Source organism: Miniopterus natalensis, chromosome 12 (genome assembly GCF_054644295.1).
Source record: "Miniopterus natalensis isolate mMinNat1 chromosome 12, mMinNat1.hap1, whole genome shotgun sequence".
Classification (NCBI taxonomy): domain Eukaryota; kingdom Metazoa; phylum Chordata; class Mammalia; order Chiroptera; family Miniopteridae; genus Miniopterus; species Miniopterus natalensis.
Genome location: NC_142092.1, coordinates 32,188,858 through 32,216,258, shown reverse-complemented (window position 1 = coordinate 32,216,258; position 27,401 = coordinate 32,188,858). Strand labels below are relative to the sequence as shown.

Genomic DNA, 27,401 nt, shown 5'->3' with positions numbered 1-27,401 from the left:
TGGATTGTTGATGTGGAGATGATCGTATTGTTACAATTTTGACATTAGACCTTCACAGGAGATGCAAAAAAGAGAGAACAGCCTTCTAAGAAAGTAAACAAGAGCCTCTGAGACAGTTTGCTTTGAAAGTTAGCAAAAGCCAAAGAAACTCTATGAGGCCATATTACCTGAAGGTCATGCCTGATGGGACAAGTAGAGGTTTTACATTTATATCTCTTTTGGATGACATCACAGGGGCATAGGGTGGTGGGATGCCTTTTGATGTTAAATAGATAAGCTTTGGAAGATACTGGTTTAAAACTGAAAGATTACTGCAAAAAAGAGCAAGTCATTCCCCTAACCGTGTAGGACTGTAGGTCAATTTTAAGCTAAGGCATTGGGAGCCCAGAAGAGAAGATCCACATTTTTACAAACTTTGTTATTTATGATTTCAAATCCAAAAAGTAATGTGTGGCTTGTTTTGAAAAGTGAAACCGTACTGAGGTAAATAAAGGAAATGGCTAATCCTGGCTTCACCCCAGGTAACAGCTTTTCACACCTTACTTTTCTCTATGTTCAGTAAAAATCATACACAGGTGTAATTTTTTAAATAATTTTTCTTTTACCATAATAGAATATATTATTAGTATTAATTGCTCTGCAACTTTCCTTTTTACATTTAAAAATACATTGTGGGCCTGGCTGGTGTGGTTCGGTTGAGCATTGTCCTGTGCACTGAAAGGTCACCTGTTCGGTTCCAGTTGGAGCACATGCCGAGGTTGTGGACTTGATCCCTGGTCCTGGTGCATGTGGGAGGCGGCCAGTCCATGTTTCTTTCTCACATTGATGTCTCTCTCTCCCCCCCTTCCTCTCTGAAATCAATAAAAAATAAATAAATAAATGAAAATATATTGTGAATATCCCTATAATGTCCCCAAGTTCTCTCTCTCCTTTTTTAAAAGACAAACACATTTTTAGCTTGTTAGTTGAAGAAATAAAGCTATTTGTTTTTCATATCATATTTTTTAGCAGACATATTGAACATATAGACATATTGAAGTCATTAAATTGTCTCGTGCTCATATTAATTTAATTTGGGAGCTACATTACAGATCAGATCTGTCACTTGTAAACCTTAGTCCAGGTGGGTTAAATAATTTTAGAATGGGTTAAAGATGACTCACCTCCAAAATGAAAGGTAAAATTTGAAGGAAATATTTAGCTAATCTCTATTAGTATTTAAGCATTTAAAAGTTAAATGCATAAATGAGTGTTGGGTCAGTACTACATTTTTGCTCTGGGTTGTTATTATTGGCCCTACGGTTTTGTTACCTAGCGTCTTTGTCACAATTCCTCGTATTCTCTACCCTCACCTAAACTCTGTTTTGTTTTGCTCTCATTCTGCAAGGTGTGCATTTTTTTGCCAATCTGGTTTTCCTGAACCCCCGGCCCCTCAGATGATTCCCTGTGTGAGGACGTGTTAAGTGCCTGAGTTCACACCTGCTGACCAGATGCCTTCACTTTCTTAGACTGTTTTTATAGACAACTTTATTTCTTGTCTCTCTCCCCCTCCTCCCTCTGAGCTTCAGCTTTTGCTTTGCAACATTACTGGAAATAAATAAACAAGTGGCCTAAATACATCTGCTGCGTAGCTTTGATTTCCTCTCTATTATTACTGTTTAACACACTCAGAGACGCTCTTTATACCAAATTCTTCCCATTTTTCTTCTGAACATCCTCTTTATGGTAAATTCTTCCTCTTTTCAAGTGCATGCTTTTGACTCTGCAGAAATTAACTTTCCTTTCTCCCAAACTGCAAACATTCATACTTTCTTGCTTGGAGTTATTTGGTTTCTATAAACTCCTGGAAATATTCCTTTCAGGCCCTTTTGAAAATTGCTGTTGCATTTTGCGGAGGAATAGACTTTTCCTTTCTCAAACACATGCTCCGTTGCCCAATTCTGGATTGGATTAACGTCCGTTCAATAGCTATTTATTGCGTGTCTGTTATGTGCTAGGCCTCAAGTCCTGTTTCCAGACCCTGTGTTCTTAATTTTCCCCCAAACTGTGCCTTTAACCTTATTCAGTCTTCTCCCGTCTGTAGCACAGCTCCATCCATTTCACCGCCCTTCCCTTTCAGCGTTCACTCCATTCTCTGCTCTACCTGGTCTGTTTCTCTTTTCCCAACTGCCATGGAACTTTCTGGTTTCAACTTTTAAACTTTCCATAGTTCCTTCCCCTCTGATGACAAAAAAATTACCCAAAAAATCGATCATTGCAGACATTTCAAATAGTCTTCCTTCAGACTTGGGACTAACTTCAACACACAGCAAGTTTCAGGATTTACTTAGGAGGTATGGAAGAATAGCTTATATTTGTATACCTCGTGAGCAGGATTTTATTTTCACTTTCAGGTTTTGGTGTTACAAAAAAATTCAACTGTTTAAAGTCTTAACTTTTGACTTACAGATAGTTTGATAATCCTATTGGTGTAGTCTTTTTAATTTTTTTGTCCCCACCTCTAAAATATATGTAATATGTAATAATATATGTAACATAGGTGTAAAAATATATGACTGTCATATGGGTAATAGATGATTGTGCCACAATTTTGAAGACCTTAGAGAGGGGTCTTAAAACTCCAAGTAGAAATACCCCTTTTTAAGGAGGTGTCTAACTGATGTGCTTCACATGTTTCAGCCCATGGATGGTATGCACGACAAGGGGATTGTAGAAGATATCCACTGCGGGTCCATGAAGGGCACCGGCATGCGGCCACCTCACCCAGGAATGGGCCCTCCCCAGAGTCCGATGGATCAGCACAGCCAAGGTCTGTAACACTACATACCTGATTTTGGCTTCATACCATAGTCTTTCATCTTTCATATTGGTTATTTTAACTATGACTTCCAAGGGACATGGTTGAGGAAGATTGAATCCAGCAGGTTTCTTTTCCCTATAGAAGTCTGCCCCCAGCCCCTACCAACACAACTTTATGATTCATATGGTCAGTTTTATTAACAAAATCCTCACAATTTTACTAGCCTCCACAAGTTCAAGCACTCTGCAAACTGCTTTATGTACTTTATTCAGAATCTTTATCATGGGCTTGTAAGGTAAATTATATTATCCCAGTTTTACAGATGGGAAGCTAAAACTCAGAGAATTTACTTTTTTTTCCTAAGTTTCCACAACCTATAAGTGACAGGGCCAGAAGGAGGTTCCTGGTCTGCTTCCCAACAACAGTGTAGATGTGCAGGTACAATGAGCCACTTGTGTCCCTTGAATTGAACGCGTTCATACATTGTCTGTAAAGTGGCTTTTTCTGGTAGTGGAATTACCTGTCATTGCTGGTGGGTAGCTGTATTAGTTTTCTAGGGCTGCCATAACAGATTACCACAAACTGGGTGGCTTAAAACTATAGAAAATTATTTTTTCACAGTTCTGGGGGCTAGAAGTCTGAAATCAGGGTACCGGCAGGGCCGTGCGTGCTGAAGCCTCGAGGGAAGAATTTGTTGCCTCTTCCTAGCTTCTGGTGATTGCTAGCATCCTTGGAATTCCTCGGCTTACAGATCTATCCCTCCTATCTCTGTCTTGCTCTCCATGTGACGTTTTTCCTGTGTGTCTGTTTGCAGGTTTTCCTCCTCTTATAAAGATACCAGTCATTGGATTAGGACCTACCCTAATGCACTATGACCTCATCTTAATTTGATTACATCTGCAAGGATCCTATTTCCAAATAAGGTCACATTCACAGGTACTAGGGGTTAGGGCTTCAAACTTATCTTTGTAGAGGGCACAATACAGCCCACAGTAATGGCCAAATATGGTATATTTCTCTTCTCCTTGGTGCCTTCTTCCCTCACTGTTGAAGGCATAGTAAAGATACCACAAAGTCTTTTGAATACAGCGTAACTTGTTTTCACAATCACTGTATGGTCATTTCAGCATGCAGAGGGCATGGGTTAATCTAGCACTAATTAACCCTAATGTGCTGATATTCTAATTCAAAGTTTGCGGTTTATGCATTGCTTTGTATACTCCTTTGTAATTTAATGTATATATTTTCTCCATCCATGATTAGACATCCACCCACCTGAGAGGAGATATTTGGAGAGGAGTGTAAGGATTTAGAAAAATGTGATCAGTTTTTAAAATATATATATATAAATAAGCAAGTCATGGTTGCATAGGAGTGTGTCTTCACTAATATTCAAACAGGTTTTTTAATATCCCAGACTCTGATCTGAATTTTGATGACAGGTAGGTAGATGACTCATAAAACCTTGCAGATGACTCATAAAATCTTTGACCATATCAGAAAAGCAGCCTGAAAGAGCCTTAGGATGTTTTGCAGTCCAGAAAGAAAAAATTGGACCCATTCAGTGTTAAGAATGAATTAAGACAATACTTTCAGGTTTATCATTTAAGTTCTAAGGAGCTAGGTGTGTTCATAGGTAATGTAGCTCTAATTTTTAATACTTGGGAGGTATGGACGAGTTATATTCGGTGATTCTTAAAACCACGTGCTTGCTCTGTCTGCTCCTCGCTTTGCAGTACCTCTCTAATAGTGGGCTCTTGGAAAGCTCCAGAATGCATGGATTATAATTGAACATTTTTACTTCTATGTGTCTTCAAATTTCTCTGCTTGTTTGGTTCTTTTCTTCGACTTAAGAATGATGATTTTTCTTGGACTCTCCAACACTTGGCACCAGTGTCTAGCAAATAACTGGATACATACTTAGTAAATTTTGTTAATTAAATAGAGAAGTGAACCTATGCATTCAAAAGTCAACCATTTAAATAGCTCTTAATTTTTATATAATTTCAGTAAGTTATAATTACTTTGAAATGCAGAGGTCTGCATTAAATGGAATCAGAATTAGCATGTAATATTTTCCTCTAAAATAGCAAAGTGCGTTGTAGGCTGGGGAATGAATTATTTGAAAGTGTACTTTTTACTAAGTAGTATTGGTATAATGCAGTCTTATTTAATATAATGATTTAAAAAGACTTTAGACTCTGTAATAGCATGTATCTTTAAAAACTCTATTGTAGAAAGCCATTTATATACACACAAGTACAGAGAGGTGTGGTATTGATCAGAAAGCTGCCAGCTTTCACTACCTAGCAACCTATTAGGTTATTTTAAGGTATTGGTTGAGAAGCAAAACCACTTCCTTCAATAAATACTGAATTGTGTACCTTATGGTCCCAATGATAACATTGTTTATTTTTAGTCCATTGGGTAAAAAAGCCTTTAAAGGCAAGTATATAATATTTAGTGTTTGCGTGTGTGTGTGTGTGTATGTGTGTGTATGTAGAGAAAAGTCATATAAAATTGGCATTTTTTAAAAGTTGAAGATTATTAAAAGGAGAGAGGTGATTGTGTCTCTCTGAGGCAAGGTGAACCTGGGGAGGTAATGGCCCTTAAAGATGAAGGAAGGAAAACTGCCACTTTTTTACTACTTTTGAATGAGTAAATCAAACCAGATTTCAAAAAGAGCAGATTCTGCATCAACATTGTTATCCTCCAGACAAATATTCACTCTCAGGCAATTTCTTCACTCTGTTTTCTCAACTAAAGATAAAATTGCCAAAATATGTTATGTTGCTTCATCATGTAGATTCTGTTTTTCCTGAAGTTTTATTGAATGCTAGTAATCTAGAACAAAAACTACTCTCTTTAGCTGAAAGACTGTTACATTTTTAATATCATACTATGATAGAATGATTCTATTAACGTCCCCTATAAATTCTAGGAAACGATTTTTCCCACCTTCAGTTTCTTCTTATTAAATTTGAGATAAAATTTTGTTTACTGATTAATTCTGGAAAGTGATTTTTATTCCACTCTGTTTCTTTTCCAGCCAGTTTGAAGTAAAATTAATTATTGTGCATCATCTGTCTTCCCTTCATTACTTTGCCTTGCTCACAGTTCACAGCTTACAAGAGATTTTTTTTTTTTTTAAATATGACTTTATTGATTTTAGAGAGAGGAAAGGAGAGGGAGAGAGAGAAACGTCAATGATGATAGAGTCATTGATTGGCTGCCTCCTGCACGCCCCATACTGGGGATCGAGCCCAGAACCCCAGCATGTGCCCTGACCAGGAATCGAACCATGATCTTCTGAATCCTAGGTTGATGCTCAACCACTGAGCCACACCTGGCTGGGCCACAAGAGCTTTGATAAACCGTGTTACACAGTTGAGTTTAGACTGGATTGTCTAATGTTTTGGTTCATTAGGCATCCTATGATTTATCATGGGTAAGCTACAATTGATAACCTTAGGAAGTAGGGGAGACCAGAGGCAGGAGATGTATGACCGATTTTAAAGCCTGGTTGTCTCCCTTCTACTATGAAAATGTCATTAGCCCTGGTAGGAAATTTTCTTCCTGTGATAGGTGCAGGGTTGGCCAAAAAGGCCTCAGGAAGGTGCTTTCATAATGAACAAACTGCCTTTTGTACCAGCATTGCAATTAAAGAGGGAGTGTAAGCCTCATTAAAAAGGAAGAATGCTAATGATGAAGTTAGGTGTATATTATTGATCTTCTCTAAGTGTGTATTGTTATAAATAACAATATGCTGGGATTAGATTTCTGCTGGTCTTGCAGGCTGGTTTCAGGGGCGTTTTCTTGGCCAACTTATGTGACCAGCTAGAACCCCAATTGCTACGTGGTCTTGTGCTCCGGTATGGAGCAGGAATTTGGAGAACTAGAGCAGTTTTTCATTTCTCTCAGGACAGGATTTCTCTGAAAGGAGATCTACTTGTTACCAGTTGATCCAATAAAACCTACTCTTGTCTTAGGGGATCAAGCTAAATTTGTTTCCCTTTCCAGATGGCAATTTGAGAGAAAAGTCACTGTATCCTTTACTTCTGTAGTCTGGTGAAGGTGATGGTGAGTCCCCAGTCTGTGGCGGTCACATCGTCTCAGGTCGCTATGATTTCATGTAGGTGCACAGAGCTGTTTCAGCTCAAACTTGATAAAGGTTCAAACACACAGCCCATGTCCAATAAACACCTAGGTGATGACCTTTATGATAATTATGACACAAGTACATTTATTAAAGGGCAGAGACCTTTGATCTAATATTTTACATTGTGTCTGAGGACACCTTTGACTTCATTAATTAGCACTTGGTTTGAAGTCAAGGCAGCCTTTCCAATTGCAGGAGGACACTTTGTTCTCTCCTTCATCTTGGATCACCCTCCAGCAACACTCAGTCATAGGTTTTTCTAGGATTTCTTTGGCTGAGCTGTACAGTTCAACTCCTGAAATAAGTTCCTTCCAATTTTTGTTGATTTGATGTTTCTCCCTCAAGAGAAGTATTCTCAAATTTCCCGTTTAGATCTTTTATAACCCAAAAACCATTTATCTCATTTTTATGGATTGTAATCTTCTAGAAGATTTTTGAAACTTTTAAGTCATTAATTTAAAACCAAAATTAATATTAGTATTTTTCTCAAATCAGTTAATATTAGACCATGGAAAGAGCATACATATTGGGATCAGACAAATCTTAGTTTGAATCGTGGAGCTGCCAAGATCTAATGGGGTCACCTTGGGTGACTTGCTCACTCTCTGAGCCTGTTTCCTCACTTAAAAAAAAAAAAAAGAGGTGACAATATATATGTCCTATGGGATGCTGTGAGATTTAAAGAAATAATGTATGCTCCATTCCGATCCCTTTAGTTCTTACCATTTCTGTGCTAGCCAGGTAGCCACTGCCAGACCACCATCCTGCCTGCTATGTCCACCTTACCCACACATGGAAAAGTCCCTGGGGACTAGTTATCCTAAGTCATAACAAGTGACATGAGCACTGACTGATGATCCTTAGAGTATAAGTACCCAGCTCCTTACCCCTCCCTGGGATAACTTGGAGGCAAGTTATTTACTTTAATCTCTTCAGGCACCCACTGCAGCAGCTGGCTCAGTAGCACACCCCTTATTGTCTGCCTTCCCTTCCTTAGATCACCTTTCCATCCCCTACTGTCAGTGTCCTTGCACCTTCCGTATGAATCACCTGCACTCCATTCTTCCACCAGGCTCTGTTTCCAGGGAGAACTCAACTAAGATAACATGTGCGGTGCCTTGCATGGTGCCTGCAGCGGTGGAGACTCTCCGTAATTGCCAGTTATTCATAATGTGCATAATAAAAAACCAAGTAATATTTGTTATCTCCGTAAGAGACTCTTCATTGCATATTGTAATATAGTAGTCACCTTCACATCTTGTTCTATAGGTTGGCGCTCCTTTTAGTGTATAAGACTGCCCCCAGGTGCCTTCCCTTTAGGTGGATAGCAGCCACTAACAGTTTACGTTCTAGGACACATGTGGCTATTGATCACTTGAAATGTGGCTGGTCTAAATTGAGATATGCTATAACTTAGTGTGCAAAAAAGAATGTGAAATGTCTTTGTAATTATTTTTATATTTTTTGAAACGATATTATTTTGGATCTGTTGATTTAAATGGAATATATTATTAACATTAGTTTGGTCTGTTTCTTTTACTTTTTAAAGTAACTACTAGAAAATTTTAAATTATATATATTTGATATATATAAGTTTTCTTATATATAATTATGTAACAATTAAACTATATACACTTTAAATTTCTATCAGACGGCGCTGTTGTAGAAAATTATGAAGATATTCAGGAGCACCTCTCTTTCAGGGGCAGCCTGTGATGTCCTTTTGTGTTCTCTTCTAGGTTATATGTCGCCACACCCATCTCCCTTGGGAGCTGCAGAGCACATCTCCAGCCCCATGTCGTCAGGAGGTGGCCCGACTCCACCCCAGATGCCACCGAACCAGCCAGGGCCCCTCATCCCTGGCGACCCGCAGGCAATGAACCAGCCCAACAGAGGCCCCTCACCTTTTAGTCCTGTCCAGCTGCACCAGCTTCGAGCTCAGATTTTAGCCTACAAAATGCTGGCCCGGGGCCAGCACCTCCCTGAAACACTGCAGCTCGCAGTGCAGGGAAAAAGGACGTTGCCTGGCATGCAGCAGCAGCAGCAGCCACCGCCACAGCAGCCGCCACCCCAGCCGCAGCAGCCGCAGCAGCCAGCCCTTGTTAACTTCAACAGACCATCTGGTAGGTTAACATACAACCAAGTGAATAATGTGATGGTCCGACTCGGATGGGAAAGACTGCTAATGGCGCAGAAGCACTGGGTTGGTGTAAGCCCAGGGCTATCCTAGCCTTTTGCTGTGTGTACCTAAGCCAGCCTGTTTCCTTGTCTTGCTTCACTTAGTTGGCCCAGATCCTTGGTCTTATTTTGCTATCAGAGTCCTGGAGCAGTGCTTCTTAGCCTTTGGGGACTCCTGTGCAAGCTGTTGACCTAAGAAAAAAGCATGATCCCCCATGATTTTGCATTCTTTTTCAAGAGGTTCAAGGTTTGCGGGAAGCCCATGCACACCCCCCAGGTGAAGAACCCTGCGCCCAGTGCATTCCATCCCCACAATGTGCTCCTCCAGTCCACTCTCCTCCAGCCATTTTATACCTGTTGATTTATTGATTTCTATCCCTTTTTGTTGTGAAAAGCATTTGGAGAGGATTCCAAGAAACATATCTGCAGTGCAATAATTGTCAAGTAGAAAATCAGAAACAAAGGGAAATAGAAGTCGAGGTCAGGCACGTGGGGGCCACAGGAGTTCTCACAGTTGCCCCCTCTGAGCGTCCACGATGAATGGAGTTTCTTGGCGGTCAGGAAAGGAGACAGGGTCAGGCACCTAATTCTCACCATTCAGAAGGAAGTTGCTTACCAGTTCGAAGAGGACACAGGTCCCTTTCTAGCATGAGAGTATAAAGTAGATTCCCAGGTGGAATTATTATTATTATTTTTATTTATAATCCTCACCCGAGGATATATTTTTATTGATTTTAGGGAGAGAAGGAGAGAGAGAGAAACATCTATTGGTTGCCTTCCAGGTGCACCAGACCAAGGATTGAACCCACAACCTAGGTATGTGCCCTGAGCAGGAATCGAACCAACAACCTTTTGGTGCACAGGGTGATGCTCCAACCAACTGAGCCACCCGGCCAGGGCTGGAATTATCTTTTTAAATTATTGTTATTATTGTAAGTGGCACTGCATGATAGAGGCATCGATGACATTTGTTCATCATAAATGGAGTAACAGAATCCACATGGCCTATTTCTTACATACTTGGCATCAAAGCTGAGGCTCTGAGATTATATCATGGTCGAGACGTGATAGTCCTTGTGTGGCCCTTCTGGCGGTCTGGCTTTATCCGGCTTGTAGAATTCAGAGGTATAGGGACTCTAAGATGACCTTCCATGAATGTTGTTTTTTCTGGGAAGGTTAAAGGATGGCGTTCCAGTTATCTGGATACTCGAACATGGCAAATACTTCACGTCTTAATAAACACAACCCTGTATGTTTTCTGGACCATTTCCAGAAGAGAGGACTTCATTTTTTACCCCAGCTCAATACCTACATCTTCCCTCAACCAAACATCTCGTTTGGGGGAATTCATTTTATTACTCACTGCTCATGTCTTTTGGATTTCCAGGAGTCAGGCGTCACTAGAAATGAAAATATTTGGGCAGATAGTGTTTTATGCCAGAGTGGGCAAGGAGGGCGTGGATGAGGGAGGAAAGAAGATATCTCCTTCAAATAGACCAGACCCATTCCTGCCCCCGGGAAGGACGTTGCATCTGACAGCGTTGCTGAACTTTTCCCCAAATCTCAGGTTTCACAGTGAGATGATAACCTTCCTTGACAAAGACATTTTTTTCTATTGGCATTTAGGACAAGTCAAAATAAGGAGAAAAAAATTTTTTTTAAGTTAATATTACTTATTATTAATTACTATTGTTTATCTTCCTCTCCCCCTTTTTTTAAATAAAAAAGTATAGTTGCTTATAAATACCTCTACTAATATTTCAGAACAAATGAGTTGAAGTATGTCCAGTTATCTGGAGGTAGCTGTGATTTCATTTTTCCTTTGTCCCATTTTCTGGTGCTAGTCATGTGTGAAGAGAATCTTTTTGACCAGGGTGGTCTGCCTTAAACCTACTCCAAAGTTATAAATCACCAAAATTGACATCATCATAGCTACCACCAGAGAATTACTGTTTGACTGGAGGAATTGTTCAGCGAACAAATAACTCTTCAGTCCTGCTATGGGCTCCCCTCAAGTCTAACCCATCATTTTTCTTTTCATTTTGATTCATTTTTCCTTTTAGAGACTAAAGCAAAATTAAAAATGGGAACTGAAAAAGGTTTGGGTTTTTGGGGGAGTGCAGAAAGGACTTGATGGTAGAAAGTAAAAGTTTTATTGCTGAGTTTTTTTCAGTGGTTGTCCCCTCCCACTTCCCTTACTTTTTTTAGTTATCTAAAGTTTCTTGGTATGTCCAGATAAAGTACACTTTATGACATGTCCTTTTTTAACCATTGGAAACCACTTCAATCCTTATTTAATGCACAGAATTGTTATTTGCATCAATGTCTTTGTGAGCCAGATGCAAATTGGGTACTCTGAGTGCACAGAAATTCTGTTCATGTGAGACTCAAGTGTTTGAATGAGTTTGTTTCCCTGTTTCTTAAACTCAGGCATAAGGGTGCATCCAGTAAAGACCCTACTACCACCCCCAGCTGCACTGGGATGCCTCTTAGGAGAGTCAGGGCACACTTCTACCTTGGCTTCTAAGGTGAGGACTGAAGGGAAAGCAGACACATTTTGTACCCCTGACAATTAAACCTAAACTGTTTACATTGGAGAGGGAGTAGGAGATAAGCTAAAGAATGTAATTTGCCTTCCATTTGCAGATACCAGGGAGCAGTCTTATCATTTAGCTGACCACAAGTGTCTGTGTAGAGATGATTTCTGTCAATAGCAGATCCAGCCAGGTAGCTCCACTCTCTAAGCCACCCGAGGGACAGGCAGAAAACCTAATGAATAGGTAGTGACGTTCTCAGTGTGTCTAATTGTGGCAAGCTGCATTCTGTTCCCCGGCCTCTGTAAATAGGAGTTTTTACATAACCTGTTGGAGGGAGTAGAAAATAGACCCATGCAGTAAATGAACTTGCGTGTTTAGGTAGGAAAGGAGTTTGCCTGTAAGTGAGTCTGATAGCAGATTCTCAGGAAGCACATGGCAAGCCGGCTTCTCTGCATATCTGTACTGAGTTATATTAAACTGGAGTCACATTCTGAAGTTTGCTGTAGAAAAGACTACTTCCGAAGTTGCCAGCTAATACAACACCAGATTTCCTAAAAGCCTTTCCTTTGCTATGGAGTCTATGTAAAGTTGAGTAATTAAATCAGACTTCTTTGTCTGCGTGTCCTTGGTGACAGCAAAAGTGTCAAGAGCTGAGGGTGGAGCACAGAGCTGCACTGCCTCACGGAATCTCACTGCTGCCCTCTGAGGTGGGCGCTGCTGTTATCTCCATTCTGCAGATGAGGAAGCTGAGGCGCAAGGGATTAAGTCAGTGACTCAGGCTCACACAGCCAGCAGGTGACAGCTGAGGTGAAACTTACTGTTCTTTTGGCACAGGGTGCTTTAAATGTCCCCGTTTAATTCACAAGTTGTAGTACTTTTTAAGTTGGAGATTTGGATATGTAAGTTCATGTTTGGGTCTCTCTGCTTTTCAATTTTAAGGATCAATCAACCAGATAAGAATGTCTTTATATTTATCGGTTAAAGACCAGCTGCAAGTCCTAGGCTTAAAATGACTAGATTTGGAACCAGGGATATCAGTCAGATGTGCTCTGGATGCCTTTTATTTTATTTTATTTTTTTTTAAATGTGATTTTTAAAAATAGCGACTTGAATGTGTACGTCAAAGAGTCATCATAGGCTTCTGCATCGGTATTTGCAGGCCATGATGCTAAAGAAAAAAATGCCCAGAATAACTGAAACTTGCAGCACTATTACACTGTTACAGCTTTTGTTGATGAATTATTTAAACTTTGAAAAAAGGAAAAACAACTTGAGAACTGAATTTAAGGTAATTATTATTATATTCTCAGTAAGACCCAAATTTTCTTCTTTATTAAAGGTGGTGGGGTTTTTTCATTATTTAGTATGCTATACAAGGTCTTCAAATATATTTAATTCTGCAAGTTTCTTGAGCATATTAAGTCAATTCATAGAATCACAGAGAATAGAGTAAGTAGAAATCTCTAGCTCCCCTCATTTGGCTGGATCACACCTAAAGCACCACAAACAAAAAATCTGCCTTGTTTTTAAAGACTTTTAGGGAAAAAATATCCTGTAATGTCCCTCCATAACTCATTCCAATGCTTAATAATCCAGAGATTTTATGTTTAGAAATTGGTTCCTTATATATGGGTGAAAGAAACACTTAAGTATAAAGTATTATGAAAAGCTATGCACTATGTAAAAGACCTCTCATTCAGGAAAAAAAAATCAGGAAGTACTTAGCTGAAAAGAATCTCTTTATTATGATAGTACACCTACAATGCCTAAAATAAAAATAAATGTATTTTTCCTTCAAGAATTTTTCATCAACCCCAGAACCAGGGCTGCAGATTACCTCAAGAAATCTTATCTAGCTCTGTATCTTTTGGAAAGTTTTACCTAATTTCAGAAGAAGGGGAAAAAAAGAACAACAGTAATACCACACACACACACACACACACACACACACACACACACACACTCTGCAGTTTCCTAAGCAATTTGTTCTAATTCTTCACATTCCTCCTGTCAAAATGTTTGCTTATAGCTACCTGTGCATTGTCATCTGAGCCCATTTCTAAACGGTGTGTGCTGGAAATTGAATAAATGTGTTTAATTTTTCACAATGTATGTCTTTGTATGGTTAATTATTAAGTCGTTCTGAAGTAATATAGACTATTATTTTTGTTACCATTTAATAGTTTTAATTTGTCTTGGAAAAGATATAGAAAAGTACTTGAAAGAATGCCTATGCGAGGTTTTAACTTCTGCTTACTGAGATTTTCTTTTTTTTTTTAAATTTACTAAGTCATCTGGTGGCATCAACTAATCATATTTATAATCTTGAAGTAAGGAAACATTCACTTAGGGGGTGAGACGGAATACTTCTTATGTTAGGTCCATACTTACCATTCAAACTCCTTAAGTTTAATGTGGACAGTTGCTTTAAATTAACTTATTAAGTGCACTTCAGTAAGCTCGATGATGGCATATCCCTTTATTATGATAACATGAGAAGAACGCTCTCTTTAATCTTAAGATTTGCTAGTTTTTATTAGGTGGAATGAGCAGACTTTTCCCCCCTACAACTGAATGTTTTCAGAAACATTTCCTAATATGTAGTGAAACACTGAAGTTCTGAGATGTACTGATTTAATCTGAAATACTTTATAGGTCGTGGAGGGAAGGCGCGAGCCCCTCTAGTTCACACCGGCGGCCCGCAGGCTCCCGGCTGCAGCTGGAAGGCATGGCTGTGGCGGCAGGGCTCTCCCCGCTGGGGACCGAGGTCCCCTCAGGGGCTTGCAGCAGTTTGCAGAGTGTGATCTTAGCCCCACTCCAAGATTGCATCTGGCCGTTAGGTTATTCCCTTACTTTCCTGAACTTTGAATGCACCTGTAATTCTTTTTAAAGACCCACCGTAGACCTCCATTAAAATCTGGCAGTCCATTCCTTAGTCACTTTATTACTTAAGAGTCATTTTTGGGCCATTTTCACCAACGTTCATTAGTGAATGCCCTTTTCCTGTGGAGACAGATGCCAGGCCCTTTTTCTTTTCCTTCCTTCGCCGCCTTTCCTCTCCAGCCCTCCCTCCTTCCTTCTTCTTCCCTCCTTTTTTCTTCCCCTAAGACGTTCACTTGTCCCTACCACTGGGCCCCAGGGGGACAGAGGGCAGGCCTGGTGTGGCTGCAGGTCGATGACCCGCCCAAGCTGCTCATGTCGCTCTTGTCCCACAGGCCCCGGGCCGGAGCTGAGCGGCCCGAGCACCCCGCAGAAGCTGCCCGTGCCCGCGCCCAGCGGCAGGCCCTCTCCCGCGCCCCCCGCCGCAGCGCAGCCCCCCACGGCCGCAGTGCCCGGGCCCTCGGTGCCGCAGCCGGCCCCCGGGCAGCCCTCGCCCATCCTGCAGCTGCAGCAGAAGCAGAGCCGGATCAGCCCCATTCAGAAGCCGCAAGGCCTGGACCCCGTGGAGATTCTGCAGGAGCGGGAATATAGGTAATGCACCGGGCCCGGGAGGGGGAGGCTGTGTTCTTGCAAGGACCAAGCCTGGGGGTGGGAGCAGTGTCTCCTACGGTTCTGGTTGTGCCTTTCTATGGGGTGAGGGAAGGGCCTAAGGAAGATTGCAGAGGCCAAAACTCATGCAATGAGAATGATTTCAGAACAGAGTTGCAGAGAAGTTTGTTTCCCATTGGGGTTGGGGAGGTGCTGGAGGTGACTCTCTTAGGGCTCTGGGTTGGCAGGACTGTGATTTTTAGTCATTTAATCAAAAAACTTTTACTAACCCCTATGACATGCCAGGCACTGTGTTAGGCACTGGGGTATGTGAAGATCACAGACCCAGCCTGGTGTTCCTGTGGATCCTAGAAAGCGGTCATCTCTCGTGTAGATTATGTGGTGCCTGATACAGTTTGTCAGCTTGCCCTTGACTGTGACTGAGGTGGTCAGATGTTGAGTGTTTTTTGTCCGCCTGACCTTCAGGTTAACGACACATCTCATGCTACTAAAGCCCACTTCAGAAACTTGGTATAATATATTTTTTGTTTAAATTCACTCATGTTTTTTGGTCTATGCCTTGGTCAAACTTTAGGCTTAAGCCCTATGGAAGTACCTTCATATATACTCTTCCTCCAGTAACTTAATTTTCTCCTGATTTGGCACATTTATCTAACTCCGGTTGGCAAACATTTTCTGTAAAGGGCCAGGTAGTAAAATGTTTTACGCTTTGTGGGGCCATATGGTCTCTTTCACTACTACTCAGCCCTGCCCTTTGAGTGAGAAAGCAGCCATAGATGATAATGGGCTGGCTGTGTTCCAATAAAGCTTTATTTACAAAAACAGGCTGTGGGCAGGATTTGGCCCACAGGCTATAGTTAGCGGACCCCTTATGGAAATGGTTAATGTTAACTAAAAAGGGAGCCTAATAAGTATTGAGTCAAGATTAAGGCAAAGCTAAGATCGTGGTTCCTGGAGTTAGAAAGCATGCTCTGTCACTTACTAGCTGTGTTACCTTGGTCTAGTTCTGTCTCTTTTCTGTGACTCAATTTCCTCATTTGTTAAAAGAAGGTATTAGAGCATTTCTTGTGGGGGGAGATAAAATGACACAAAGACGTTTAATACATAATTAGCTATTACTACTATTTCCCCCAAAATCATTTAATTTAAAAGAAAACTAGAGTATAAAAACTATAGGGAATGTTAGTAACAATGTGTAGGCTCCCTTTTAAAACATTACCTTAAACTTTATTAAAAAATACATGACTTATTGCTAGATTTGGATACTAAGCTATCAGCTTTGAGAGTTATTCTGAAAAAAACCCACAGTAACTTGCAGTTAAATGAGTGCAGTTTTTTGGATGAAGAGTGTAACTGTAGTCTCATTATTATTTCTAATCCTCAATTAAGAGCTTTTATGTTGCTGCTTGCAGCATTTCATGTATCCCTAGAGAGCTAGATACTCACCATCAATTGATATTTTAATGTTGATAGGCTGGTTTTTCTGAGTGAATAATGGCTGTGTATTCTAAAGTCAAATATTAGCAACTATTTCTTGGACAGAAAAACTATTTATATGCAGTCCTTTATGTTGCTATAAAAAGTCAAAAGTATTTTTTAAATGACAGTAAATGGGATGGAGACTATCGTTTAGTTACTCTAAAATTGTGACTCCCTAAGAGCGACCATTGTTTTCCTTCCCTGAAGACACAACGCTACCAGTACCTTAGTTAAGTTATGTGAGTTACCCTTGTGACATCATAGACACTCTCTGTACCTAGAAATACATCTGCGTTTTTTTTCTTTATTCAGCCCATGTTGTGTTTTGCATGTGTGTGTATGAATTTTACTAACTCCTAAATTTTCTTTAATCATTTTCACTAGAATTTTAATTACAGGCCCTTCTTGTACTGAGCTCATTTTAGCACCCTTTTTGGAAGTGATCTTAATGAATGGTCTCCCAAACTATACAGTATTAAGTAGTGCTATTTAGCCTGTTCCAGTGCATGAAAAGCTTTTGTCCTTCACTCCTCTAGTAAAAAATAAAAGTGTATCTGTCAGTGTGTTTTAAACCATACCCATTGTAGAATGTGATGGAAGGGCTATTTTTCATATTATTATTACTTTATAAATATCTCCTTGTTTGTAAAGCTGCGTGGCTTTTGAAATGATTGGTCTGGCAACGCTGGGTCGAAAAAGCTGGTAGGTCCTTTGGACCGAGTTTCCCATAGCCATCCTGAGAAGGAGCACAGGTCTGCACCAGCTGCATTGCAGGGGCTTCTTCTATCTTCTTTATAGAGCAACAGCTGGCTTCTGCCTATATGAAGATACATTGTTCAGTTGCTGAGATTAGTTAGATTTATCCCTTAAAAGGGTTAGATTAAGTCCCTTAGGCACTTATAAAGAGCTAAGAGATGTTTCTGTTTGCTCCTCTTTGAGAGAATGGCCTACTTAGCCTGTAGCATTGGTAAGTGGAAGGGTCCGGTGTATCTCTACCTTCTGATCAAGGATTTGAGCAAAGTCTTTAAAAAAATCTCTTTTACAGTTTCATAAACCTAGTTTGAGCTAAGTCATCTGTCAGAAATTCTTTAACAGATGTTCATTTCTTTGACCGTTGTAATATCACCTTGTCAATGAAAATTGAAAGGAAATTGTCAGAATCTTACTTTTTTTTTAACGTTAAGTACCTTGGCCGCTTTTCCTTGTTCATCATAAACCCAAGTTTTTGACAAATTGGCCTCCTTTACTTAGAAATAGCATAAATAAGTTTATGCATATGAATATTTTGCCTCAGATCTGTACAAAGTCTCCAGCTAAAACACTGTTTTCCCATTTAAATTGGATCCTTTCCCTTTGAACCTCTCTCTTATGATGGAACTTTATTGTTTTTCTCTGTAGTGTCAGAGAGTTAGTCCCAGGGCTTTTTGTGGGGGTGTGTCTTGCCTTTTTGGCATGCTTTCTTTGCCCCATCAGTATACCTAACTTCAATTCTTCCATTGAGAGTCAGATGTTTGGGCAAAAGGGCTCCAGGCATTTCACGTTAGCATGTAAACTAATTCCGCAAATGTTTGCATGGGCCATGTATTTCTGATCCGAAGGAGGAGTGTCTCTGTGTTCTGTCAGCTCTCTGCTATGAAGTCAGAATTTCTTCTGAAAACAGTGAAGCATCCTCCTTGCTTCGGGAAGCAAACATAGTCTGTGTTTTTGGGGTTTTGTTTTTTTGGGTATTTTTTTTTTTTTTTGTCGTGCTCTGGTATCCATTGCAACCCTGAAAATTCCTTCTGAAAAATTACCAAGGGCCACTTTATCAGCAGAGTTACAAAAAGTCGGTCTCCCTCCCTCTCTCTTTTTAAAAGTGTCACTCAGCTCCTTGAAGGAACAAAATGTACCAGTGTCATTTTCTGTTCAAATAACTCTCCTGCAGAAATCATAAACTTCTCCTCTGGACCTGAACAAATATCTGTTGCCTTTAATGGAACTCTTTTTCTTGCCAGAACAGTCACCCCTCTTGATTTACTGTTCAATCTGTATGAAAAACTTGAGTGACCTAATTCTGCTTCAATTTTCTGAGCTCGTGAGGACACTAAATGAGTCTCCTGCAGTCATGCAGTATTACAGCTGTTGTTGTTTCGACAAGTTTAGAATCCTGAATCTCTTTATCGGGCTACCTGCTGAATCCCATTGATAGGAAGATGAAATTGTCGGGAGAGAAGCATTATTTAAAAATGAAGATTTCTATTAACCACCACCACCACAAAAAGATAAAATTTTCTGTGTTAAAGAAGCCCCTCCTGTACCTTTGTCCCCACCCCCACCTCCTATGTGCTGAATTGAATGCATATAATTTCACTATGGAAACTGCCCTTCCCTTCTCCTATAGTTTGTATTTTTGTACTTTGTACTTCTTGCCTCCCTTACATAAAAGAGAGAGTCTTTCGTGCTGGGAATCTGGGATTCACTGACAAATTACTAGGCCCTTTGGAGAAGGAGTCATTTCAGGAAGTAGTCGTTCCCCCCCACCCCAGCTCCTCAGCCACTTTAATGCCCCAGTCACCCAAGGCTGCATCCACCCTCAGTCCCTACCTCCCTTCTTCCCTTCCCCACTCCCCAACTCCCACCCACCCAGTTCAGTGTGATTTAATCTCTGCATTGTCAGTCCAGCTGTCCTAAGATTATTTATTTAGTCCTTTAGAAGATTAGGGAAAAGCAGCTATTCCTTTAGTTTAGCACCTGACCCACTTTGTCAAAGAGAGTTAACCAGAATACCAAGGGACAGTTTGGGTTCAAATGAAAAAGGCCTGCAATGACTCTAGAACCAAGGAAGTAGAATAACCATGTCGTTGGCCCTCGTCTCAGCCCACTGTAATACTTAATTTTCCTTTCACTGTGGCCTTATTCTACAAAAGTGAAATTGTTTCAGCTTAGGTGTTTTCCTTTAAATTACATATTTGAAAAAATCCACAATAGATTTTTCCTCTTAATATCTTTTTTTGTTTGTTTGTTTTAATGTATATTGATTTCAGAGAGAGGAAGGGAGAGGGAGAGAGAGCTAGAAACATCAATGATGAGAGAGTCATTGATCGGCTGCCTCCTGCACACCCTCTTCTGGGGATGGAGCCTGCAATCTGGGCATGTGCCCTCACCAGGAATCGAACCACGATCTCCTGGATCCTAGGTGGACGCTCAACTGCTGAGCCACACCTGGCCGGGCTCTCTTTATATCTTAATTGTTAAGATGCGTCATCTGTTGCTTTATTTGGAGATTTGGGGCTTTGGGGCTATTTAAGAAATAGAAGAAGTTGGGAGAGTTTAAACAATTTGACCGAAAAGAATAATATGATAAAAGTTTATTGTTATTGGAACTAACAAATTTTTAATCTGCTACATGGTTATACTATTTAATGATGTTATTGTTTGTGTTGGTGTGCATAGTTGAAATAATACCTGATAACAGTGATAATATAATAATGCATTGTGATGATAAATAATTCAGTAAATCAAAATTAATAACCAAATGTACATACCATATAAAGTAGAAATTTGTCATAATGTTATTTTTAGTGAAGTCAGTTAAAAACAACACATTTCCTTTACTCTCATTTTTAAAATTTGGAAAAAGAGGATATTTTATTTCTCTACCAAAGCAAACAACTCTGTGTTTTTAAAAACAAACAAAAAAACCTGATCATTTTGATATTTGGGCTAAATGAAATCTTAAGATATTTTGCAGCATCTAAGTCACAGGTTTTACTTTTTCATATTAATAATTATACATCATTGTAAAGGTTGATGAGACCATAATACCAATTTTTAATAGAATCTTTAATTATCAACATTTGTAGTTGAGCTCCAGGAAGGTTCTCAGTTAGAAAGTCTATTTTAATTATCCTGTAGTGGTTTTGGTGTCAGGCAAAGGAGGTTCACTCTAGAGTCCCTCCTTTATTAGCTCTGTGAAGTCAATGTGTTTCTTAATATTGCCGAGCTTCTATGTTCTCATCAGTAATAGCACATTATACCTTGTAAGTGTAGGGGTATCTGGGGGGGGGGGGGAGAGAGAATATTAAATAAAACGGTGCATTAAATGTACTTAACTCAGTGCAGGTAATGTTAACTTAGTTTAACTTACTTCCTTTTTTATTACTATTCTTTCTTTGTTGAAGTCTCTTCCAAGACAGTTTGCCCCAAATTTTGGGAGATAGTTCTAAAAATAGATTTAAATGACATGTAATTATTTGTAAAAAAAGGATCCCAGTGAACTCTAAAACCAGGAGTTTCTATGGGTAACAGTAATGGTATCCCAAATGAATGAAGAAATTGGGATGTCTTCTATTTTCTACTAGGAGGAACTACCTGCAGTTATATTTTTGATGGTGTCTAAAATGAGAATCCCTAAGAATCCTTTTCTAGAAGCTCTCAGTTTTTAAATACTGTTTACTTTGCTATTTGCTGCTGCCCCAAACCTGATTTTTTTTAAATGCCAAATTTGCCTTTTCTTCCCCACCCCCGGCAAGCATTGCTCACAGAGGAAATGGCTGTGGTTGGCAGGGCTCTCTCTGAATGTTTTGGGTTGACCAATTTCTGGGGCTTCAGCACCTACAAGTGCTCTTGTTCACTCAGCTTTAAAGGCCGTCATCATCAGCATCTTGGCAAGGAGGGCAGATGGCCCCGTTGCCTCAGGACAGAACCAGAAGTTAGAAAGAAAACTCAGTTGTTTCAGCCCTGCCTAATGGCTGGCTGGGCATTTGGGAGCAAGTTAGATTTTCCTGCCTCTCATTTTCTGTCCCTGTTCAGAGCCAGCAATGCACTTGACGTTCCTCCTACACGTATCATGAGCCTCCTTTCCTGGGTGTTAGAGAAAGGTTATGTACAAGACCAGAGTGTTAAGCAACATATAGCACCTGTCTGCATTAATGCAAGGGCAGCTTTTCTCTGTTTAACATCAGAAAATCTAGTTGGATGTCAGGAATCAACTGTGAGTGTCTGGAATAGGTTTTGCCATGAACTTGAACCTAATGTTATTGTTTATCATTTAAGACTGAACTGTAATGTATATTTCCACCTCTCCCGCCCCTATTTTATTATCTCCTTTAGACTTCAAGCTCGCATAGCTCACAGGATACAAGAACTGGAAAATCTGCCTGGCTCTTTGCCACCAGATTTACGAACCAAAGCAACCGTGGAACTGAAAGCACTTCGGTTACTCAATTTCCAACGTCAGGTAATACCTTTTCCCCAGCAAATCTGAGACGTAGGAAATAAATGTAATTGTTCGAGATCAGTGTGTTTCCTTAAGTCTGTTCAGTATTGTTATAAAGATAGAAACTTAGTAACATAGTGTATCTTTTAGACCAGCAGCAGAGAGCTAAAAGTACTGATGAGGAACTGTTTGTTATTGTTTTTCCCTTCTGTGTATCAGAGACATTTTTTCCTCTTGCATTATGGTTTACAAAGTCAGAGTTAAGACAGTTTTTGTTACCCTGGATGAAACCTTGAGAACAAATGAGATAGCTCATGTTTGCCTTTATGGCTCCAAAGGAAAACAGTCAGGTGGCAGACCAGAGCTTCTTTATAAACACAAATGTACAATCCTAGCCATGACCGTGAAAATATTTTAAGGAAGACCATAGCCACTCTACTAAATTAATAGTTCATCATTTACAGAAATACATAAACCTATGTTTCGTAACTGTTTGATAATTCATCACAACACAAGTTTGGCGCATTCGATCATGTCAGACCTACATATTGAATAACCAGTGAATTATTATCTATTGTTCCCGCTATGGTTCATAGTAGTCACTGATTAATAAAAGCTAGCATAATGATCTGTTTTAGAATTGCTAAATCCGTAGGTAACTAGTGGAATGAAATAGAGCTAATTTTCACTTTGGTGAGTTTTTGTCTTATGGATCGGAAAGGTGTAGATCTCCTGTTCTGCACGCTGCCTCATTTAGCCAAACGGGGAAAGGAGCACGTTGCCGTCAGTCAGAGGGGTTTGCTTGGTTAAGGTCCTGGGGCATGCAAAATGAATTATTAATGAACGAAAGTAGTTTGGAAGTACTGAATTGCATGACTTGGTCTGTTGGAGGATGTGATTAAAATCACAAGGCCACCTCAGTTGCTGTTGTCGTATGACCGTGGGAGTACATTTACCTTATTGGTTATAATATCAGAAGAGGGCATCAGTGTGACTGGGTGCTACTTGGCCATAGGTTTGTGAGAGTAGATTAGAGCTTAAATTTTGAAAAAAGGAAAGGAAGAAAAACTCTCCGAGTTCTATTACTTTCTTCTTTTAGGTGACACCATAAAATGCATTGATAAAATGTTTGATAACATTTTGTTAAAAGAATATTACCCAAGTATATTTTTAGGAATAAGTTTATATTCAAATTAGCTTGACTATGCTAGATTCTTACTAGTCTCTGATTTTTGCTTAATATTGAAAAAATCTTTTATCTGTGAAATTCCCCGATGAAATTAACTGTAATTGATGCTGATTTCAGATTCAATTGAATTATTGTTTTAATGTATATTTTCAGTTCCCACCCCCTACCACCACGTAACATACAATAGGGATAAGTTATTATATTTATGATCATCTAAAAGAAGTTCATGCTATAGCATAAACTTTGAGCATCTTGTAAACAAAATCATTTTTAACAGTGGGAGGAAGCCATCTCTTGTCTTTTATATGAGACTATGAGTTAACATTGAGTATCCGCTGCATTGGACAGGAACAGGAAGCAATCCTTTTGTTCATTTTGCAGAGCATCATTAAAGTACATCTTTAAACACGAGGAGCATGTTAGTATGACATTTAAAACAAAGCAAAAAATTTTAAATCTTACTAACTATTGGCATTGTTAGCATAATTAAATAGAATGAATGAATTTACTTAAAGGCGAGGACAATGTCTACTTTATTTTTTTTTCACTGTTACAGTGCTATCACTGCTTTTTTCCTGAATTATGTGGAAAGAGAAATTATACCATCTTTGGAAATACCACATAAACGTGGTACAAGTTAGTCCCTTCATTTACCACAAGGCCGGCTGTGATTGAGACGCCTGTAGCCTCGCCATTCCGCCCCACTCAGTGGAAACGAGGGGAGGGCAAGGGTCGGGGGGCTGGCCCCCGCTTGGGGAGCCTCCCTAACTGCCTTCCTCCTGACAGCTGAGACAGGAGGTGGTGGCCTGCATGCGACGGGACACGACCCTGGAGACGGCTCTCAACTCCAAAGCGTACAAGCGGAGCAAGCGCCAGACCCTGAGGGAAGCCCGCATGACAGAGAAACTGGAGAAGCAGCAGAAGATTGAGCAGGAGAGGAAGCGCCGGCAGAAGCACCAGGTACCTCGGCCTGGGCCCTGCGCCGCCCCGGCTGGCAGGCGGCCCGCTCGGCAGCCGGGCGGAGCCAGGGGGGCTGGGGCACCTGCCAGGGTGGGCGAGGGGGCGTCACCGACAGGCCTGGTCCTCGGAGCTCACCTGGCCTGGCCGCGCCATTTCATTTCGTAGTCAGGGAAACTTAGGCCAAGCCGGGTAAGTGGGCTTTCTTCCTTCCCGTCAGGGGCCATCGTCATAATCCCGTGGAAAGCTGCTGACTGGGTGGGATTCCTAGAGCAAAATCCTGGGGGACTTGGAAAAGGAAAGAAAAAAGCAGGAAAGCTATTTTTACAACACATACAAATACGGTATCCGGGGCTCCTTGAAGGCCCAGTTGGAGGTTTCACAGGGGCAGATATTTTAAAACATTCCTTTCTAGGGGTTTGGAAATATTTTGATGTAGGAATTGATTTTGTGTCATGATCCTATAACTTGTGTTTGTTTTTTTGTGTGCTCAGTTTAGTGCCTAGCCTAGTTTAGTTTTTAAAAAGTGTTGTATTTTGTGTAAATAAGGGTACACTTCCCCTTCCTTTATTTAAACAATGTATACAAATTACATATGTAGATTTTAGCTCTCTATAAAATCTTGAGTCACAATTCTAAGATATTTAAAATTTTTTTAATTGCTTTTTTTAGGGAGAGAGAGGGAAACCTCGATTTGTTGTGCCACTTATTTCTGCATTCATTGGTTGATTCTTATATATGTCCTGACCGGGGATCAAACCTGCAGCCTTGGGGTATCAGGATGACACTCTCATCAACTGAGCTGCCCAGCCAGGGCTCTACGATACTTGGAGCAGAAGAAACATTACTTTTATAACATAATTCTTACTGGAAATACCCATGTCCTTCGGGTATATTTGAGAATAATTGGCCTTTAATTTTATCTTTGCCACTTTGTAGATTTCTCTCCATTTCTGAGCTTTCCATTTTCATGCGGTCACACCCTCAAAGCTTCAGAATCTTCTCTTCCGCAGGCTGGCACCAAAATAAACCTTGAGAGCTCACCTTTCTCACCAGCCCCATAGCCCACACTTCAGCTATGGAGACGCACCAGGGCACCTATCCCAGAACAGTCCCAGGTTTCCAGTCTTTGGATGCTGTTAAATACACATTGAGCATTTTCCTGGACCACACTGAAACCTCAAGCGCATTGGGAAATGGATTTTAAGTAATCTTTTCTCCCCCACTTGGGATCCTTTAGGAATACCTGAACAGCATTTTGCAACATGCAAAAGATTTTAAAGAGTACCATCGCTCTGTGGCTGGGAAGATCCAGAAGCTTTCCAAAGCGGTGGCGACTTGGCACGCCAACACCGAAAGGGAGCAGAAGAAGGAGACAGAGCGGATTGAAAAGGAGAGAATGCGCAGATTGATGGTAAGGAACCGAGGAGAACGCTCCTTTCACAGCCTGCATTGAGAATGTTAAATATACCGTAGCGGACAGAGAAGGTAAAAGCTCCTTATAAAATACATGAATACTTTCCTTCAACTTGGTGGGGATGGAGTTCAAACATCCTCTCTTTCCTGGACAATGCGTGCCGCACGTCTTGGGTTTCAGCTGGTGGGTGTAGTATTCCCGTGTCCTAGCGTGGCATTGCTGCTCAGATTATAGCTCCTCACATAAAGGCAGGTACTGTATCTCTCGGGAGTTTTGATAACCAGATCTGGAAGGCTGGAAATGGCAGTTCTTTTAAAAATATTGCCTCTTTGAGACTAATGGCACTCGTTTTGAATGAGTATCTCATTATGTGTATCTTGGTATCTAAAGTCTCTCTTTTTTTTTTGAAGACCTTGTCTTTTTTTTTTTTTTTTTTAATGGCAAAAATTTTTTCTCTACCAGTGTAAAAAGTGATTTTTAAGTTAATTTTGAAATGTTGCTTTTTTTGTTTGTAGCTGGGATCTTGTCAGAGGCAAGTCAGGGGTCATTATTTTTGCACTGTTATTTTTGAATGGATCTATATCACAGACAGGATTGGTTTATATCATTGGCTGTGTTTTTTTGTTTGTTTGGTTTTGGTTTTTGGATTATTTTGGAATTGGGCCTCATAGAACACCATGGACTTTACAAAAGTGTGTGTGATCTGTAATGATAAGAGACCTGCAAATTCTATCTGGGACGTAATTCCTGAGTATTGCATGAAGAAAAAGTCATTAGCCTCAGCCATAATTATGTCCTGGGAAAATTCCAAATGATGGTGTCTTTCTTCCTTGCTGGTATTATGGTTTGCATTTTGTTTTCATTAATTTTGGGGGTCCCAGAGAGTAAATAGCATATTCTAAAAGGCTCTGTGTGTAGGTACTACTAAATCCTACCATCTTCTTCTGCCTCTCTCTCCCTTTTTTTGGGGGGGGAGGAGGAAGACTGCCCAAGAAATGTCTAACTAGCTAGGGAGACCGTTTTATAGTAATTTGAGCAGTAAGCAGTCAAATTTGTCTGATTTAACTGAAGTGAAACTATATTAGCACTTCAGTAACAGATTGGTATGACACTAATGATTAGGCATTTGCAAATCATTAATTTTTGCAATTAAATGATGGAATATACAGATAACAGAGAAACTGAAGTTTTCTATCACTCTTTCTTCAAGTGAGATCAACCATAACGAAAAGCAATTAGAGTTATAATAGCATTTGAGGTTCATGCTCATCCATGGGGCAGAAAGCAGCCAGACTGAGGGATGAAACTGCTGTCACTCGGGCACAGGCTGGAGTGACACTCCTGGACGGAAGATGCCGAGCTTTTCTGTAATGCAGCTGCCTCGTGAAGATTTTGCAGCATGCTTCTTTTATCCTGCCTCACATGAGGAAAATATTTTTGAGGTGTCCTTTTATTGGGACATATAAAAAAGGTTTATCTTGAAATGGCTCAGAGTACATCAGAGTTTTTATTCTATTTAACCTCTAATATTGCTTAATGGGAAGTGGAGATGGGAATTACTGTAACTGTTTTACTGCTCTGCAGTATCAGACTTCAGGTACTAAATGACTTGTCCCAGTCACCGAGGCCCATAACACAGTGCCAATTATGACAAAAATCCCCCAAATTTGACTTTCCCTGTCAATCGCAATGTTTGTAATGCTTTTAAGTATAAGAAGTTATTTGTTTAATGCCCACTTGATTTTTTGCCTTTAGAAGTACTGAAATATTTATGAATGAAAGGATATTATGTGTGGAATTTGCTTCAAGACAATCCATTTTGGGATTGAGGAGAGGAGTTCGGGGGAGAGGTAGTAATGAAGCAGGAGTCATCACAAGTTGATTTTTGTTGCTTGGTGTTGGTTATATGAGAGATTATTTTATTCTCTCCACTTTTGATTATATTTGAAAATTTCCAAAATACCAAGTTAAGAATAAACTTCAGATGGTGAATTGTCAG

The 27,401-nt window shown here is 40.1% G+C and overlaps 1 protein-coding gene across 1 annotated transcript in view; it reads left to right on the top strand.

The window, feature by feature from the left end:
• SMARCA2 (SWI/SNF related BAF chromatin remodeling complex subunit ATPase 2) overlaps nucleotides 1-27,401 on the top strand; it is a 157,034-nt gene that overhangs the window by 16,179 nt on the left and 113,454 nt on the right. Inside the window, exons 3-8 of the mRNA XM_087822686.1 lie at nucleotides 2,680-2,809; nucleotides 8,699-9,082; nucleotides 14,890-15,145; nucleotides 21,734-21,860; nucleotides 23,815-23,988; nucleotides 25,226-25,399. Coding sequence (XP_087678812.1) covers nucleotides 2,680-2,809; nucleotides 8,699-9,082; nucleotides 14,890-15,145; nucleotides 21,734-21,860; nucleotides 23,815-23,988; nucleotides 25,226-25,399 — 1,245 coding nt within the window. The remainder of the gene's footprint in view (nucleotides 1-2,679; nucleotides 2,810-8,698; nucleotides 9,083-14,889; nucleotides 15,146-21,733; nucleotides 21,861-23,814; nucleotides 23,989-25,225; nucleotides 25,400-27,401) is intronic.